The sequence below is a fragment of the Lycium ferocissimum genome, chromosome 2 (assembly GCF_029784015.1).
Source record: "Lycium ferocissimum isolate CSIRO_LF1 chromosome 2, AGI_CSIRO_Lferr_CH_V1, whole genome shotgun sequence".
NCBI lineage: Eukaryota > Viridiplantae > Streptophyta > Magnoliopsida > Solanales > Solanaceae > Lycium > Lycium ferocissimum.
In genome coordinates this window covers 59,146,782-59,165,986 of record NC_081343.1, presented here as the reverse complement: position 1 = coordinate 59,165,986, position 19,205 = coordinate 59,146,782, and the positions used below count along the sequence as shown (strand labels likewise).

Below are 19,205 nucleotides of genomic sequence, written 5' to 3'. Positions count from 1 at the left end.
CTTCAGGAAAAGTATAGGTGATTGCAAGTTAAATGAGCTTGAAGAGTTGTTTATAATGGAGATGCATATATATCATAAAACTAGGTGATGGCTTATGGTTTTAAACTTGGTTTTAAACTCGCAGTTCAGTCCATGAATTACTAAAGCACCAAGCTGTAGCCAGCTGTTAATAGAGATTAAAATGGAATAGAAACATGAGACTTTCGGAGCACACAGCTCAACTATACTTCTTCTGTGAAAGTCCCTTCCCACTTCTTAAATGTAAGATACCTAATTTCCTTATAGAGGGAACCTAATACCAAACACATTATATCTCAAGAACTACAGTATGAAGGAGGAACATTTCTTTTACGCCTATTTTTCAGCTTTGGTCCCACATTTGGAAAATGAAGAGGGCTAATGGGTACTCGGTAAATACTTACTCGCCTAAAATTAATGCAGTATACTAGTGACTTAATTAAGTGAAAAATATATAGTATTAGTTAACCATAATTAAGTGATAGTCATATATATCCAAGAGTGCTGTTATTTGTGAGTTTAACAATCTAGCTTAGTATTTCAGTCTGGGTATTATAATAGTTAGAAATCCTATTCTCTAATTTGTGCTTTGGTTTAATTTGAAGTATAATTCTCCATTAAAATTGGTTCTTCTTCTTTGGTTTCTCCTTTCTTTATCTTTTATTTCCTGCATCATTGTGGGTTTATCTTTTAATTTCCTGCATCATTGTGTATTAAAATAGTATGTTATTGGATTTCTAACGGCATGCCCATCTTCTTTCCTCTGAGGAATACACCTCATTTATTGATTGAAGGCAGAAAAAGGACTCAACTACTTGAGACCGTGATCTTATTCTTCTTCATAATCAATAATAAAACTATAGGTGATGATCAAGAACAAGAAGACAAGAATCTAGAGGCAGTAAAGAACAATGCTTATACGTTTTAACCATACCATTAGATAGTCTCCAAATGTTAATTTCTGCAGAGAATTTGTTCTGAAATCTTTCACAAGGTAAGAGGGAAACATGTGAATGTGTTACACTGTAGCATTAGATAGTCTCCAAATGTTAAACATGCATGTAAACGCTAGTATTAAGTTTGGTGCGAAGTAAAAGAATTAATGGAGTTGGATTAGGTATATGGCATGCTTTTTTTGATGAACATTTGTTCTGGGGCATTAAAGCACAAACCCTTGTGTAAAAAAGGAATAGAGACATAAAACTTTCAGAGCGTGCAGCTCAACACTAGTGTTTCTGTGAAAGTCCATTCAAACTCTGCATTTTTGTCCCATCCCATCTGATCTTCTTTCTGAGGGAAGGGTATCAATTCAGTTTCAAGAAAACTTAACCAGAAAGTATGTGGTTTCGTTAAACCACAAATGCCTTTGAAATGCAAGTTAATTACATACTTTGCAGTTTGTACATGCCCCATTGTGGAATTCGCTGTTTTCATTTTTGTTTGTGACAGGTCTGGTTCCTTTAAATATGAGAGCAGATGCAGAGGAGCTAAAAACAAACCTATTTTTATATGTTAGCTAGGCCCTAAGCTTGTTCTTGTTTAACTTAGTTTTATATTTTAGAATGACGACTTCAAGTGCTACTAACTAGGTTATAAATCTAATGTATGTACATATTTAATGAACTTATTAACACAAATGTACTGGGTTCGACCAAACCAGTATTTAGGCTTTTACCTACGCCCCTTCGGAAGGCCAGTGGTGAAAATGGCAAACGGGAAGAGGAGATATGTTGAGAAAATCACACTTCTATAATGTAGCAACTCGATGCTCCAGGCTAACTTAAATTGGTTCAAAACTAATCACAAACTCAACCGTTCATATACTTTTCCCCATTAGACCTCATAGTAATTATGAAACTATTGAAAATGTAGTAAATATTCAGTTCAACTAGAATGACTTTTGTCTAGAATTTATTGAAGAAACAATGCTTTGCACATACAAAGTCTTTTTAACTCTTCAAGATTCAATCCAACATATACATAATGGATCAAGGATTAGCATTTAACCATGGCATTGGAGAGAAGAAGATCTTAGCTGAGTCAGCTAGGGGGTGGCCAGAAAAAATCAGTCATGTGAAATCCACTAAGTGAGTAATCCTTTTTATGTTTTAGCGCGTCCCAAAAGTAACGACGAACTCCATCCTCATCTTTCCTGAAGAAAATCAAATTTCCTCTACACCCTGGAAAATCTTTAGCAGACACACAATAGGACCAAAAAGATGCGTCATCTCCCACAAATATGACTTGGTCATTCAAGGTTGTAACCTCCTTCCAACATTGCTCCTCTTCCTCAAGCTTATACACTCTGAATCTGACTGTCGCTGGTTTGTTTGTATCATCATCAGAGGTTGCAGCATGTTGTTCGGCGTAATTTGTTTGCTCCGATGATTTATCTAAGTACCTGTCCACTAGAAATAGATCTGCATCCCCTGATGATTTCACCAAGTATGACTTGTGGTTCCTAAAGTAACCATTCCTGTTTGGGAGAAACAGAGGATTTGTAACTAGACTCACTTTCAAAGAAGAATCCAGCATAACCCCTCGCCCGTGTTGATCAATAGCGAAAAATTTATTCTTGTACTTCACCACATCATGATAAGCAGACTTGTTCAGGTTTTGGTCTCTCAGACGAAGACCCATCAAATCATTTAAGATAACTATCTCTCTTGTATTACCTGCAAGTAAATACAATTTTCCACCCCGAAGAGTAGCAGTTGCTTTCCGTATACGTCCCTCAGAGAATCGGTGGCCAGGGTTAAGATAAACAACTTTACAAGTACGATGATGTGTTGTATCTGCACCCAAAATCAAGGATGATTTATGCAGTATAGAGACGCGAAATTTGTTCAAATTACTCTCTCTAGGAAACAAGTTTGAGGATATAGGAATAGGACTTGCAGTGACCGGGTTCAAGAGGCGGAGTTGGCTTTGGCCGTCTTCGCGGAGTTGTTCCCCCACGGCTATCAAATAGCTGGTGGGTGATGAAGATGATGATGAAGGTGGAAGTTCTTGAAGATCAAGCCGGAAAACGAATCTTCTCATATGAGACTTCTTACTGGGATTATATTTAGGGACAATGAAGAGTCTTTTATCAGGGGGACGTGGAACTGCGGCTCTCCAAGAGGTACAAACAGCACGGAAGTGACCAACTCGATATGAGTATTTGAGGTACTTGCTGATCTTAACAAGTAGTTCTTCAGGAAGATCAGCCCAAGAATACAGCTTCTTGGTCCCTTTCTCATTCATCTTCAGGAAAAGTATACGTGATTTGCAAAATTGCAAGTTAAATGAGTGGTTTAATTATGGACTGGAATATCAGAAAACTAGGTGATGGCATAAATGCTTTTAATTACTAAAGTAAGTAATTACTAAAGTAAGTACTATTAGTTGAGAATTGAGATAAAAGTGGAATAGAGACATAAAACCTTTGGAGCACACAGCTCAACTATACTTTTTCTTTGAAAGTCCCTTCACACGTAAAGCTACCTAATTTCCTTATAAAGGGAACTTAACTATCAAGGAAGAACACCTCTTTTAATCCCTTTTTTGAGCAATGGTCCCACATTTGCAAAATGAAGAGGGCTAACAGGCTAAAGTTCTAAGCATATGCGTAATTAGGCTGCATCAGTGCACATGAGGCTTGTTTTGTGTCTGTACACATTATATTCCTTTATTCCTACAGCACCAAGCAAATGTTGGATTTGATCATTTCTATAGAGAGCATAAACATTATAAAAAGCCAAACATAGCACGATTCCATTTTTTACTTTCAAGATTTATTTTCCCTTTATTTCTTCATCAATTAATTCTCATGTTGTGATTTTGCAACATATAATTTTGTAATAAATTATTTACATGCCATTTTTCCTTATTGCGCTAAAGATAGCAGTCATTTCAACTTTCTCAAATTGAACTTAGTGTTTTAAATTAAAGGAAATTGGAGCCTCTCATGTGTGGTCTTGTTTTTACTTTATTGTTTTTCTTGGAAAGGTATGTGATGCTTGTTTTTATCCTTAGCACAAAAAAAGGATGCATTTATTCAGATTAAATCGAAATATTTAATTGAACTGAAATTTTTATTTGATTTGATATTTCAGTTTCTTTTTTGGCTTTGGTTTGATTTGGATTAAGTTTTTGATTTTTGGTTTCAATTTTTTTTTTTTAAAAACACAGTAAAAAAAAATCAACTTATTTAATAATTAATCTTGGTATATAGAATTGACTATCATTTTTGTGGTATTATGCGTGCAACTTTATTCTTGTGAGCATGTTGCTTTATGCTTTTTAGGAGACTAGGGCCTAGGAGGGGTATTAACTATCTCATCAAGTATGTATTAATTAGCAAAGCGCGGTTATAGAAAATTCAAATGGAATGTTAAAATGAACTTTTTATATGATTTAGTGAATAGAGAAGGCATAATTGCATTTATATAAATTTAAAAAATCAATTTTATATATAGATATCTTAGTAAAATTAGAGCTTAGATGGATGATATTTCGCTATTAGATTATATTTAAAGAAGAAAAAAATTTCTCAAGAACCTTTTCAGTATCTGTATTAGGGTTCAACTAATTTGGATTCGCGCAGCATAACGCCCATTAAATAATTATTTAAATACCCAAAGCTCGAACTCGAAACATCTAGTTAATTAAGGAATCCCTCCCTTTTCAGTTTGAGCACCTATAATAAAAGAAAAATCAACTAAAACTACATGAATAAAAATTGTTGAAATAACAATCAAATGTTAAAGACATACTCAATTGTTTAGTATACTTTGATGCACCATAAAGTCTTATTCCCCTTTTTTCTGATATTGCTAGTGCAAATTGGAGCTATTATTAATTATTATAAAGATGCTAAAGAACGTTTTCCATGTTTAACCAAACAGGAAACCTCTTGGATCCAAATTACCAACAAAAATTACTGATAATATATCAAAGAAGAAAAAGGTTTAAATACCAAATAGGATGATGACCTCCTACCTTTCTTAATTAAATGTGGTGACATCTACAAAACAAAATTTAAAGCAACAAAATATTGATAAGGTTTTAAGCTCCAAATTAAAAAATATTCAAAAATACTTTTTTGACAAAGAAAAGAAAATTTACTTTAGTAGTATTTCGGATAATGAACAGATAGATCCAAAGGATTTTTTTTGTCAAAGCATGAATTAACACCTGCATAACGGGGAAGAAAAGACAACTCCATTAATCAATGTCCGACATAGCAGCAGGTAAGAGCATTTACCTGATAAGGAGAAGCTCAAAAGACTAAACTTATCACAATGATTTCTTTTGTGGTGTGGGTTATAACTATTCATGTCAATTATTTCATATTATTAGACTACAAATTCATCTTGTAACCGAAACTTCAAGTGAGAATATATATTAAATAGGGGAAGGGCTAAATATGAGAGCTGTAACCGAAAGCTTAAGCAAAACTGAAAGAGAATTCAATAATAGTAACTTTTCTAATTTTTGTATATTTAGAGAACTAAGATAAGAGGATAAAATGCAAAATTCTAAGAAAAAAAATAAATACCAATGCTGGCCATAGAGAGGTGCCACATCACCTTGTCTATGTCTAGCTTTATATTATTATATAGATATCATCTTATCAATAGTGTGCATTATTCCAATCATGTTAATTAAATTTAGGAAAAATATTTAAGAGATTTGACATTACTATTTTTTTCTATAAGAAATATTCTTTTTCGTCATTTAAATATAACTATTTAATTATATCAAATCTATATTATGTTACATGATACAACCGAATATCAAAAAATATGAACCAAAAAAAAAAAAAATCAAACAAAATAAATTAATTTTGGCTCGAATTAAATAACATTTTTTAAACATTGAAAACTGAAGCTAAATCACGCAAGATCAAACTGAAAAAAACCGAATACACACCCAAATAAATTTCCAATGCTATTTAGCTAATTTTGCTCGCACGGACACAGTCCCACCCAAATCTGATTTTTACTATTTTCGTTTCTTTTAAACTCTAAAATGGCAAAAATCAGAAAAGAAAAGTGTCCCTAATTAGAATACAAACCCAATTCCAAATCTCTCATCTTCATCTGCTCACTGTGGTGGAGTCTCGACTTATCCGGTAATTTTTTCGCCAATCATACTCTTATCCTATTTATTTCATTGATAAATAATTTCTATATTCCTATTTTAATGTTTTTGATGCTCGTATTTTTTCTTTAGCAGAAAATTTACACATTAAGTAGTAATGGTATTTCTTAGCTGGACGCGTCCATCTCCCGAAGAGCAGAAAGCATGTATTAACAAGTAAAGGATATTCCAGTATTTGTTATCGACTACTCCCTCTATACCAATTCATGTGGCACAGTTCGAATTTAGAGAGTCAATTTTCAATTTTGATAATGAATTCGGACATGAATCTTTAATTTGTTTTGAAATAAAATCTACATATTTAGAAACTATTTAAAAAGTACTATAAATCACAATTCAAAATATTTGTAAGGCATATGAAAAAATTGCAGTCAAAGAAAAATTTGTTTGAGTCTCAAAATCTGAAAGGTACCTCATAAATTGCATTTCCCTTTTAATTGGTTTAATTGTGGGAATCATTGTTGAGCATTTCCTGTGTAACAGGTCTGGTTCCTTTAACTATGATAATAAATTCAGAGGAGCTACAGAAAAACCTGCTCCTCTGCTTAAGCAAGACAAGGAGCTTGGAAAGGATGGGTTCTATGTTAATTATGCTCGTGTTTTAGTCGGTTCAGGCCTCGAGACTTTTGAGAAGGGAAAGGATGCTCTTCAAAATTGGAGGTTTGGTGATATCAATTATTCTTGAAGAAATATCATTCTCTTGTCTTTATGTGTATGATCACTAAGTGTGATCAGTGGTCCTCAAAAGTTAAAATTTTGATTATGTACCGAACCAACTTTGCAGGCATTTTGGATTGAATTGGTCGTTTGTTGATCCGAAAACTCCAATTCAAAGTGGGAGTAAATTCTGTGTTTGTGTGAAGGAGGTCTTCCCGTGGCTAATGATGCCTCTGCAAGTGGTTTATGTCAGTGAGAACAAGAACTTGAAAAAAGGGGTGGCTTCATTTAGTTTTGGCAGCGGAACTCTCCAAGGACATTTGCTGGTCAGTTTACTCTCCTTGTTGCAATTGTTTGCTGTTGCGATATTCCTTTCAACTGTTTTGGTTTTCTGGTTATGATACCACTAGCTTCATGTCACTCTAGATATAGTTGCAAAATAAACATTAAGGATTTAAGTTTCTGTTTCAATTACATTCTGCTAAGCCAGCCATTGCAAAATTTTAACATTGAGGGGGGTGGATGGGTTGCGTCTAATGTACTGCAATGTTTATTAGAAATGATAATTTTGTATCCTATTTTCCTTGTTTGATGTTTTAAGTTTATCTTCACATCTTAGACCTATCACTCTCCTTTATATTGCGGCATGTATAACTTTTCAATATACCAGTTAGTGATACCTATTGTTTGAGCAGGCTGGTGAAGAACGTTTTTCAATAGCATTGGACGAGAACAATCAAGTTTGGTATGAGATACTTTCCTTCTCGAAGCCTGCACATTTGCTATCATATTTTGGATACCCTTATGTACTTCTCAGGCAAAAATACTTTGCTCATCACTCAGGTAGTGCAGTGAGGAAACATCTATCAGCTTAAAATATGTGGGACTGTAGCTGCCAGTTTCCCATTGTAGACAAGAAACCTTTAGTTGTAAAAGATCCCCTTCTATAATTATATTGGGTCTTGATTTCATGTTTTTTTGCATGACATGCATGACCTAGTTGCCTATAATGCAATTCTAGTCTATTAGCTCAATAATCAGTTTCACCAATTTAAGTGAGTGCATAGAAGAAAATCCGTGTGACCCTTTAGTGAGTACCATTTCAGGAAAATCTCATCCCATAGCATGTGTATTTATCTACTGTTTTTGTCTTCCTTGCATAGCTGTTAGTTATTGTTGTTTTGGCGGATCCACAGAAAATGTTAAATTCAGTTTCATCAATCATTGGACAGTTAATGGCAGTCGATCCCATTTTCCGTAGGGTGACCCCCACCCCCACAAACAACCAAAAGAAAAAGAACGAAATGGTCATATACATGCTGAGCTTTTTTTTCTTTTTGACTCTAAGGAGAATTACAACAACAACAACAAGCCCAGTATAATCCCACCTTGTGGGGACTCTAAGGAGAATTACATTTCACATATTCTCATTTTGCTTTCTCCATTATCTCACAATCCGGATTCTACTGGAAGAAGCATGATCTTGCTGCTACCATGTTAAAATGTTTATATAAGTTTCTAGGATAGTGCCCATCATGCACCTTATTTGAGCTTTTCTTCAGCTAGCTTAGGTTTTATACTTCGAAGATCCCATGGAGCTTTTAGGAAGAAGAGCATATTACTACAGTGGTCGAGTATGTTTTCTTTTGGGGGGTGAGTGGGTGTAACATGGAAAATAGTATAGGAAATCTTTACAATAAATTTTAGGGGGCACTTGTATATTTTTGAAAGTTAAGCTCAAGAAATGCCGCTGTTTGCTCCATCGTTCATATGCCATACAATTGGACGGTGATCTTTTGAGACAAATTCAGAGAAGTCATTGTAGCTAATTTATGTTAAGAAATCTTACTTTCACGAACTGTTTAGGTGTAATAATTCTAGATAAAAGTGGGGTTGGATAAATGTAAATATGGTGATTGATAGCTGAGCCTAGAGGGAGAGACCAGGGCAGGACTGAGAGTAGAGAGCGCTGCGCCAAAACTGATTCAAATATTCCACGGGGGCTCGCACTTGTGTGTCTGAGCTATGGAGGAACAAGCAGTATGATGTGATTAAGTTCTTGCTTAGTGTAAAGTGCTGAATATCGCAGCTTCCACCCATTATATATGTTACTAGACCTACAAAGCCAAGCAGAGCTTTGTGATTTACCATGTTCCTTTTAGACGTTGTGTAAGTAATAGGCGTTGTTCCCAAGGGTCCTTTAGTGAGTTCTTGTAACCTCAAGTTTGGTTCTTAACGTTTTTTTTTTTTAACTTCTCTTTTGGGTTAACATGTTTGCTCTTTTGTGCATCTCATCTATGACAAAGCAACATAAAGTGAATAGCAAGACCATAGTTGTTGCCAGTGAAAGGCAAAATCCAGGATTTTAAGGCAATATATGTGGAGTCTCATAATTTACTTAAATTTAATAATGGGTTTAGACATAATCAATGAAAAGGTACAAACAAATTAGTTTAAACTCTGAGAGAATATTAACTTTCAGGAAAATATCAAGGCATTGAACATATAGAAGCATAGATCTAACTGAAAAACACTAACATAGCTAGGAAGACAGAGGGTATGCCCTTCTGTCCTCTACTTAAATACCAGGCTTTGTGTAGAGCACAAGTTTTGAACATGTGACATGCGTTTGATCCACCCCTCACGTGTTGAACTCTTACCAATAGACCAAGGCTTGTGGCTTCAAATTATTGTCCTAAACTGAGGAGACTAGGGTGCTCAAGCCATTTAGGTGGAGGCCAGAATATCTCAAGATGCTCGGGAAAGGACGTTATTCCCCCAAATCTTCTGGTCTCGAGGTCATAAACTTCAGTCTTGGGTCCCCAAAATCTCAAGCGCTCATCATATTCTTTTCCTTCACCTCTATTGAAGTAAACACAATTACCTTTACATCCTGGAAATTCTTGAGCAGAAAGAGAGAAGGAGCAATTTTTACCAATGAAAAATATCCGATCGCCCAAATTTTCCACTTGAATCCAAGCACTTTCTTCCATGTTTAACCTGTAAACTTTAGTCTTCTTCTCGTAGAGCTCAACCAGAAACAGCTCCCCACATGATTCTACTAGCACTTTCCAGCTAACGAACTTGCTCGGATTATCAACCATCGGAGGTGAAATTTCTGTCTCTGCAAACGATGATGAGTCAAAAAGTAGTGTCCTTCCTTCAATGTCAACGGCACAAAACTGTCCCTGGTAGTTGATAATATCATGCCAATCACAGCATAAGTCGTTTTTGGTCCACTTTTTTTCTCCTGATTTATAATGATAGAGTTGCATATCATCATCAATAGCCATTGCCGCCAATTCTCTGCCAGCCCTACTGATCTGCAACGCAGATATCCCGCTCTCTCTTTTAGGCGTATAAAACACCTTACACAATTCAATAACTCGAAGATTCCACAAATTCAGTACACTGCCTCTGGACTGAGATGATTTTGCTCTGTTTTCCAATGGAGCATGGGAAAGAAGACTCTCAAGGCGAAGTTTGTCCCCGGATAATGGTTTACTAACCTCGATGAGGAAGCTTCGTTTAAATCCCTTCATTAGCGGCAAGTTCCATAAATCCTCCTGAATCTGGAGAAGGTAGACAGTTTTTTCGACGAAGTAAGGCTTCTTTCTTGTTTTCGGGTAAAAAGGATCAGGAAGAGTAGGCAAAGAAGGAAGTGGAGGTTTGAGGAGAGGAAGAGTAGAGGATCGCCACAAAGAGCAAATTGAGCGAAAACGGAGATGATCCATCTTTCCCGGTATTAGCCTATTGCATATTGCATATTGCATGTTTTCCAGTTTTTCTACTTTATAAAGGACTCTAGTGCAGCCAAATAATCCTAATCTTTGGGGGATGGGTGGCGAGATTAGCCCATGAAAACATGACCCCACTCAAACTTTGGCTAGTCGCATTTATTAAATTTCAACCCATTTTAATTTCATCCAATATTGACCTTGTCAAAGTATTTTTAAAAAGATATTTTTATTTTATATGTTATAAATAGCCATAGGGATTCCACCAGTCGTATCTTCGGGCTACTCCGTATTCAAAATTATAATACTATGATACAATACAATAGGTAACGACCATACGCACAAGTTGTTAGCAATGGTACTACGTCATACATGGAAGATTTGTAGGATTCTTCTTTTGATTCTTTCCTTATACTCAATGTACATACATCTTGTACTTCTAGCAACAATACACGAGAAATTTCTCCATTTCTTTGTCAGATTACACTAATAAATATTTTTGAGTTTACACTGGCAAATAAAAGAATTAATGAAATACATTCTCATTCCTTCCTTTTTCTTATTGAGAAGTGGTCACTAATATACATTCTACCAGTTAATGGGTACTTGGCGGATCTGCAAATATTTCAATTAGTTTAATAACTCTGAGAGACATGAGCATATATGCATAGGTTGGTCGCGGCTATTTATTCATGCTAACAGCTTATTGGCACTTGTCACAGAACAAAGTGCGGTAACTTTTCGAAGGCAGTACCATTTGTGTTACACGGGTATGGGCAGCATTACGCTCGCTCCACTTCTTTAACACAGAGTTTAACAATGCAGGCAAATTTTCCCAAATGATAATCAACTTAACGCCAAGGAAATTTATAAATAGGACATACTATAGATTAGTGGAAAAGAACAAAAGAAAATGCGAATAATAGAAAGGCAGCATTGAGTCTTAGAAACGAAGTTCCTAAAATCTTCATTTCATTAACACAAAAGAAAAAAACAATAGCAAAAGCAAAGGCGAAACGATAAATTAGAAAGAACGGAGAGCCAATATATTTCTGCATCTCTTCCCCGTGACACGATCTTGCTGCCTCATCCTTGTTTACTTATAGATAATAACGACTCTGCAATTTCCTGTAAAGGAACACAATTATTTTTACTAAGTAGTTTCCTGCTTACAAACTCCAGAAATAAAATTAAGAAACAGGCCATCGGCAGGAATTGATCGGAGTTGCATGTATATATTTATAAGCTACAATTAGGTCAAACATTTCTAAATAGACTGACCATATATAAATTTCTGAATAATGAAACAGAGAGTGAGATTTGAAAACTTACATGATCATGTGAAGGAGCCTGATCCTCCCTATTAAGCCAAGATGGTGGTGGCCATAAAATTTCTGCATAATCAAGGAATGATAACAGCGATCCAAGTTTACCATCTTCTATGGCAAACACACCCGTGTTATGATCAAATACTCCTTCATATATATCTACCGGTTGTTTCTCTCTAAGAGGACCTGATTTGCTACTAGAATCATTATTCTTCTGATCATCATTGCTAATACTGGTGTTAATCACATCATTATCACCACCTGATTTGCCACCAGCGTCATTAATCTCATGATCATCATCACTAATAGGGTAGCTAATCTCATCATCACCACCTGATCCGTTACCAGAGTCATTAATCTTGTGATCATCATTGCTAATAGGGTAGCTAAACTCATCATTACCAGCAACCGGACGGCGATCATCATCACTAAAATCGCAATAACAACAACAGCCAAAATCATCGTCACTGTCTTCATCATCATAATACACACCTCCAGTTACATAGTAAATGCAGTTTCCTCTACACTCACCAAAATCACGCGAAGAAACAGAGAAGCAACAGTCATTAGCAGCGAAGAAAATTTGATCACCCAAAGTTTGCACTTCAATCCACTTATTTTGTTCTTCATCCAGTCGGTACATTTTAATTTCCACATTACTGACAAATTCTAAACTACTATCAACCAAAAACAACTGCCCACGTGATTCCACAAGCCGTTTCTTCTTATTAACATCGGATAATCTGGAAGTTACCGTTGTCTCATTAAACGAGGAATCAAATTGCACAGTCTCTCCAAATTTATCAACAGCGTAAAAATTACCCTTATACACAATAATATCACCAATATAGGAACTGTCATTTTTTAACTTAGTCCACTTCTCGTCCTCCGACTTCAAATAACGTAACGAACCACCACGATCAATCGCCATTAAAGAAAAGCTACTACTATTGGTCTGATCACTGAGAAGCAAAATTTTCCTTACATGGCCTACATCAAAATCATGTTTGAAGGAAGGTCTGGAGGGATTGAAGTATTGGACATGATAAGATTTGCAAACTTGAGAAACACGAAAGTCAAGTAAATTCAATACCTTAGGCATATGATCAGGCAAAACCCTGATAAGTCTGCCTGTTAGTGGATTCAAAACCCTCAATTTCCCATCAGCTGTTTTTACAACCTTGATCAACCACCCTTTACAAGCGTGATCAAGGGGTTGAAAAATATAAACGGTGCTTTCGATGAGATGATAACCGGTCCTTCCTTTATAAGCCTGAAGATCGTCGAAGGGAATTTGGAGAGGTAAAAGAGGAGAGTTTACCAAAGGAGGAAGTGATGAACGCCATGTTGTGCAGACTGCACGAAAGCAAAGGACGTCAATGTGTGTTTCGAGGAGTTTTCCGATCCTCTCAGTGAGTTCTTTGGGAAGATCAGACCAGGGAATTCCAATGCCCATAGTTTGCTGTATGATGGGCTTGGATTTGATAAAGCTATATATACTGTGAAGACGGTAGAGAAAACGTGAACCGCTCGGGTATCACACTAACGGTTATCAACTTTGCGGATCTTGCGCAAACCGTTTTGTCCGTTTCTATTTTAGCATAAGTAAATATTTTAAGTTTACACCTCATAGTTTTGGACTATACATCTTTTCATTCCTCTTTTATATGCTATCTCTGACTCTCTCTCTCTAGATTTCTTTTTCAGTGCACTCCAAAGGGTATGTTTGTGTTTTATTTAGAGGTGGTAAGATAAGTTCATGAAAATATGATAGTTTAATATACATACTTAGTTAATAAATGCATTTAACACTTAATTATGGTTAATAACTATAGTAAATTTATATGATCTGGTGTGATTACTTGGTGGGGTTAATTTAGGTATTTACGGGTTAATAACCCTCTTATTTATTAAATCGGTACATCTTGACCCAATGACATGACCTTAGATAGAAGGTTATGGAGGACACGAATGAAGGTAGAAGGTTAGTGGGTAGTTGTGCATTGTCACGCGTATTCTTGCATGCTAGTAGTCGTAGTATTATTGTCCTGCGATTTCTGATATCATCTCTTGTTTCTTGTACTTTGATGATCGTATTAATTTGTGGTAGTCACAACTCCTTTTTTCGGACCGCGCTATCATGCTTTTTACAATATTTTGCTATGACTTATTCGCTTTTTTTTTTTTTTTTTGTATTGTTTTGAATTGTCTGTCCTTGTGTCGAGGGTCTAACGGAAACAACCTCTCAACCTCCCAAAGTAGGGGTAAACTCTGCGTAGACTCTACCCTTCTCAAGACCCCATGCACTTTGTGGGATTTCACTAGGTATGTTGTTGTAGTACATCTTGACCCAACCAAAATTCAGACTCTAAAAGTTGGATTAACTTGGGCTAAGTATGTCGTTCAAATTGACCAATAAGAAAATTTGTCAAAATATTTAAATAATTTTTTTATTTAGTATGTTATATATATTTATAATAAAGAAGAATAGGAAGAAGATGTAACACCCTGTATTTCTACGTTAAGTGCGTCGTAAGTTAGTTGACGTAAGCTTGAAGGGATTAAAGTCATTTATGAGGTTATAAAGGATTTATGACAGTGCTACTGTAAGACATCGTAAGTTTGACAATCTTGATACAGTTATATTATTTTGATATATATATATATATATATATATATATATATATATATATATATATATATATATATTTTCTTTTAACTAAAACCTTTTAGTAAAGATTTGATAAGTATATATGATTTCGGGTAGTTACTATTATTACTACTACCGGATATGCTTTAAATTATACACATGATACGAGGAAGTTCATAAATGGGATTTTCTTTATTATAAAGGTAGAAATTATTTTCTCATAAGAAAAGAAAGTTATCTTTTTACTATTTTGAGAGTTAATGGTACAAAAATTTCTACTCTTGATATAAGGTTGGAAGAAAAAATTAGTCATCCGGTAGCCTAGCCGACTTACTATTTTTGGTAGTTATTACCTAGAACTAAAGGTCTTCTATAAAAAGGTAAAAAGAAGTTCAGGCCATTTTAAAAGGGTGTATATATATACATGGAGGTTACGGATCTGGAGGGGAGGAGAATATTTGATTGATTCCAAAAATTGTCTAAGTATAGCAATACTTTATTGATATTCTTCGGTTAAAACATTAAGCAGTGGAAAGCGATTAGTATTTTTGGGGTCGTTTGGAGCCCGCGGGACTATCGTTAGCTAGTAAACAACCAAGCTATGCAAGGCTAAAACCTCTTTCTCCATTTGATACAACCTTCCACTAAGTATGAGCGATTAAGGTAAATATTTGTTAAGAACTCACGGGATGGTGATAGGCAGCCGTGAGTTCGGGTTGTGATAGTTATGCAACTGATTAAGAAATGTTTTTATGTGGTTTGGAGGTTGGTTGAGTTTGGTAGCTCATGTAGAGCTTGTTTGTTGTTAAAAGGAGGTTGGGTGTGGAGTGCACCATTATATATAGCCTCGGGAGCTCGTCACTCTTTGATTGCTTGACGATAGTGTTAGTATAGAAGTAGTATTTGGTGAAGCTGTTGTTGTATTGATATTAGCCCGTTTAAACAAGTTGAGTGAAGATTGAATTGAGGTACGTAAGGCTATTCCTTGAATCGCCGCTATGGCACGACGTGTATTTATTGTTTCCTACATGAATCATGAAGCCTAGAGTTTATAAGTATGCTAACTCCATGAGCCTTATGAGTCTTTTAAGAAATGCTATATGTCCATGCTCAGTTGTTGTTACACCTCGAAAATTTTCGCGCCGTTTGCGTAGTAGGCAGATTAACGTAAGCTCGGAGAGGTCATGGAACCCTAATAAGGTTAAGGAATACTTTTAACAAGTGCTAAGCAAGTGTCTAAAGGTTCCGGGATCAAGCGAATCGAAGAAATTAAGTTTGTTGAAATTTTGTAAAAACTTGGTAGAATTTTGGATCGACTCAAGAGAGGTATATCTCCTAGAATACGAGGAGTTATGGAATGCATAACCTATGTAAATTCAAGTTCAGAGAGTCTTCTTTCCAATGCAACTGGCAGATTGAAATTTGGAGAAGTACGGAGTACGTTACGAGCCGTCGAATATGTTGACACCCAATTTTGTCCCTCCTTTAATTTATTCCAATTCATTTTCATTGAGTTTCTAATATTTATTAATAAACTAAATATCTTATTTTTACTATCACTACATTATTATTATTATTATTATTATTATTATTATTATTATTATTAAAGTATTATTATTTATTAATACCTCGTAGATTGCTATTTACTTATTACATATTAATCGTAAAACTAACTTATATAATATTTCTACTTTATTATTACATTACCTATATATTTATAGTTTCTCTATTATTAGTAAATTTATAACATTAAATTATAGTTTATTCTATTAATCACTAATTGCATGACTATTCCATATATTTCCCAAGTTATTGATATAAAGAAGCTCAAAGAATGAATTAGGATAAGAGGAAAAGGACCATTTAATTCAACCCAATCAGCCCACAAAACTCTTTTTTCAGACCAGCCCAATTGGCCCATTTTCGCCCAAATCAGCAGCCCACTTAGCTAATTAATCACCAATGCTGAAGCCCATAATATCTTTTACCCTCTTTCCTAAACCTAATTTTTATCTCTAACAGCTGCACACCCCATTTCTCTCTTTTTCCTATTCTACACAAAATTACAACCTTGTCTCAGCCATTGACAGACTTTATCAATATCATTTTGGTGCAAATTTCCCATCACCTATCTTAGTATATCACAAGAATCCAAGAATGCTTTTGCAGAGGTCTGAGCACAAGAGATCCGTTCACGGGTCTAATTCAAATCCAACTTTGAAACCCCGCCTAAAAAATAAAACCATTGCATAAACCCTATCTTTCTTCTATAAATAAATCTCTAACTCTCAGCCGAAATCATCTTGGGACACTCAAGATTTACCATAGTTTCACTATCAAAATTATTGCTTTAAGAAATTTTAGCCAACACTTAACGCCTTGAAGATAATCTCATCATCTTCCAAAAGCTTTCTTTTCTTTTTTTTGCTGAACTTTAGCCACGGGAAAAGGTATTCAAACTCATCCCACTCTAGTTTCGAATCTGTTCATAACGAGAGAGTAGGTTCGAGGCCCCGACGTCCTGTTCACTGCACCAACAAGAGGTAAATCCAATCCCTTTATTCATGTCTTTCTCTTGTTTGAGACTGTAGTCATAAATGGAATATATGAAATAAATGCTAGTGAAACATGACTACCATTTTATTTTTGTTAAGTTAAAATCCTATTTCTCGCTATGTTTGAACCATGTTTGTCGAAGTTTTATGAAGAAGCTCTGACTTATGTGTTTTGTATTTCTGGATGTGTTAAAAATCATGTTCTTTGGTTTAAGTTTAAGGTCACATTTCATGGCTGCATATCATCCAAAATATGAGGGATAGACATTCGACAAAATGCTCGGGAGTGTTCTATTTGTTCCAAAATATTTGCCTTGTGTGTTCTAGACTCCAAGCTTTAGGAGATCATTTCACATTCTGGTTGTTTATCACACTCTCTGTCATGTGGTGGAATAGCTTAGCCCCTTGTTAAAATTCTGCTAGATTTAAAACTTGATTTGTATAACCCTTATAAATTTGTCTAGACACAATCTGTTTGAACTGATTTCTTACCATGACAAATTGACTACTATGATTTAGAATTAGATATGCTATTTAGAGAAATTGTAGTAATTAGCACATGGTCAATTAAGGAATATGGAACTTGTTTTGATATAGTAACAGTGGAATATTGATCCCTGCTCACTCTTTTTTTCCATTTTCCTTGAAAGTCATATCTATGGAGTGTGTTTGGCGTAATTTTAATCTCTGCAAATCCCGCTTGTTGTTTCCAAGTACATGAAATATTCTAGTTTGTGTAGAAGGTACCGATAATGAGAATCTAGACTATTTTAAAAACAACGTACATGATGTTTAGTATATAAACCATGCTTATAATATCTTGGTTTTAAACCAAATGTAACAGTTTCTCGTGGATTATTATGATTTTTCATGGTTACTTATTACTTCCCTTTAACATTGTTAAGGATGGTTAATTTCCTATACTAACTCCTCTCCTACTTTTCTTTTATTTTACATGAACACCGGAGCCGAAGAGTTCCACTTTGGGACTCGACGTCACCTCAAGGCCTGAAATATACATCTACATCTCCTCCGGGGCCTCTCGCTCACCCGAATAGATCCGAACAGAATTTAAGAGGGGCTAGAAATGGCGGAAATCTTGTCGCAAATACCCCTTTAGCTATTTATCTTGGATATTGCATTGGCTTTTGGTTACTCATTAGAGACTTGAAGTATCCTAACCTTGTATGATATTTGACTGTCATTTGTGTGAATAACATGACTAACATTTAGGTTTATTTGGTCATACTAAGTTTCACCTACAGTTAGCAGCTAAGAGAGTACTTTGTTTTATTTGACAGTAGTATACCCCCTGTTTTCGTTACTTTAGCACATGGACTAAATTCCTTAAGATGTTTTAAACTTATTTTCTTTTTCAAGTCACCCATTAGAGATCAACAATTTTTAAGTTTGGTTTAAGTCATATGGTTTAGCTGATTTCGTCTTTTAGGTAATCCATCTTTTTTTTTAATCCAATTGGAAAAGAATCTATCTCCCCGTATCCGAATACAAATCAAATTTTCAAATGCACCGGTCACTTTGGAGTCTTTTTCTGAGTTTGAGTCTTGGTGGGAAATATATTAAACTCCACACTATTTTCAAATATGTTCAAATACGATTCAGAGGCTAATGGGGGGTCCAAACCCCATGAAACCTTCATCATCCACGTCGGTGAAGAGGAGCAGCTCAAGGAGCAGCTATGGCAGCAGTGGAATAATTGGACAACAAAAAGCAGATAGGGCAAATCGATGCACTTTGGACAATACTTTCCTAATTGTGTCTTTGTTTTTTATTTGGACGTTTATTGTTGATTTTGGGCTGGGTCACTTTTGGGCCCAGCCATTTTAATTCATGATTAATAAAATGCCCAAACGGGCTTAATTTAAAAAAAAAATATATATGTTCAAATACAAGGTCATTTTTTTTTCTACTTCAAACGTTAAAATCAGCTAGTACTTTAGAAGTTAATACTTTACAAGGCCCTTAAATTAATATTAAGTCCGGTCGGTTAGCCGTCTTTTAACAGATCTTAAAGGATGCTTAATACCTTCCCTTTAGATTAATTGAGCCCTTATTTAGAATCTTAAGTTAGTAGACCTTAAAACGGAGTTAA

At 35.1% G+C, this 19,205-nt stretch overlaps 4 protein-coding genes across 4 annotated transcripts; 1 reads left to right on the top strand and 3 right to left on the bottom strand.

The window, feature by feature from the left end:
• Positions 1-1,784: 1,784 nt before the first annotated feature.
• On the bottom strand, positions 1,785-3,391 carry LOC132046378 (F-box protein SKIP23-like). Its single transcript, XM_059436997.1, has 2 exons — positions 1,955-3,391; positions 1,785-1,906 (listed from the first exon to the last, which is right to left on the bottom strand). The coding sequence occupies exon 1, from the start codon at positions 3,262-3,264 to the stop codon at positions 2,059-2,061; it is 1,206 nt and encodes a 401-aa protein (XP_059292980.1). The 5' UTR covers positions 3,265-3,391; the 3' UTR covers positions 1,785-1,906; positions 1,955-2,058.
• A 2,580-nt stretch (positions 3,392-5,971) lies between these two features.
• LOC132046376 (UPF0548 protein At2g17695) lies at positions 5,972-7,793 on the top strand. Its single transcript, XM_059436995.1, has 5 exons — positions 5,972-6,136; positions 6,241-6,321; positions 6,649-6,825; positions 6,950-7,148; positions 7,518-7,793. The coding sequence occupies exons 2-5, from the start codon at positions 6,263-6,265 to the stop codon at positions 7,695-7,697; spliced, it is 615 nt and encodes a 204-aa protein (XP_059292978.1). The 5' UTR covers positions 5,972-6,136; positions 6,241-6,262; the 3' UTR covers positions 7,698-7,793.
• Positions 7,794-8,881: 1,088 nt separating this feature from the next.
• Positions 8,882-10,670, bottom strand: LOC132048266 (F-box protein SKIP23-like). Its single transcript, XM_059439170.1, has one exon. It carries the CDS (start codon positions 10,593-10,595, stop codon positions 9,510-9,512), a length of 1,086 nt encoding a protein of 361 aa, XP_059295153.1. The 5' UTR covers positions 10,596-10,670; the 3' UTR covers positions 8,882-9,509.
• A 785-nt stretch (positions 10,671-11,455) lies between these two features.
• On the bottom strand, positions 11,456-13,455 carry LOC132046375 (putative F-box protein At5g60060). The gene is made up of 2 exons (XM_059436994.1): positions 11,892-13,455; positions 11,456-11,687 (listed from the first exon to the last, which is right to left on the bottom strand). Exons 1-2 carry the CDS (start codon positions 13,341-13,343, stop codon positions 11,646-11,648), a joined length of 1,494 nt encoding a protein of 497 aa, XP_059292977.1. The 5' UTR covers positions 13,344-13,455; the 3' UTR covers positions 11,456-11,645.
• Positions 13,456-19,205: the final 5,750 nt, after the last annotated feature.

Bases quoted from the DNA above. Each gene is read 5' to 3' on its own strand.
- LOC132046378 (XM_059436997.1), bottom strand. From the start codon at position 3,264: ATGAATGAGAAAGGGACCAAGAAGCTGTATTCTTGGGCTGATCTTCCT.
- LOC132046375 (XM_059436994.1), bottom strand. From the start codon at position 13,343: ATGGGCATTGGAATTCCCTGGTCTGATCTTCCCAAAGAACTCACTGAG. The intron at 11,688-11,891 runs GTAAGTTTTCAA...GTTCCTTTACAG, and splicing joins AGGCTCCTTCACATGATCAT to GAAATTGCAGAGTCGTTATT.
- LOC132048266 (XM_059439170.1), bottom strand. From the start codon at position 10,595: ATGCAATATGCAATATGCAATAGGCTAATACCGGGAAAGATGGATCAT.
- LOC132046376 (XM_059436995.1), top strand. From the start codon at position 6,263: ATGGTATTTCTTAGCTGGACGCGTCCATCTCCCGAAGAGCAGAAAGCA. The intron at 6,322-6,648 runs GTAAAGGATATT...CCTGTGTAACAG, and splicing joins CAGAAAGCATGTATTAACAA to GTCTGGTTCCTTTAACTATG. The intron at 7,149-7,517 runs GTCAGTTTACTC...TTGTTTGAGCAG, and splicing joins CTCTCCAAGGACATTTGCTG to GCTGGTGAAGAACGTTTTTC.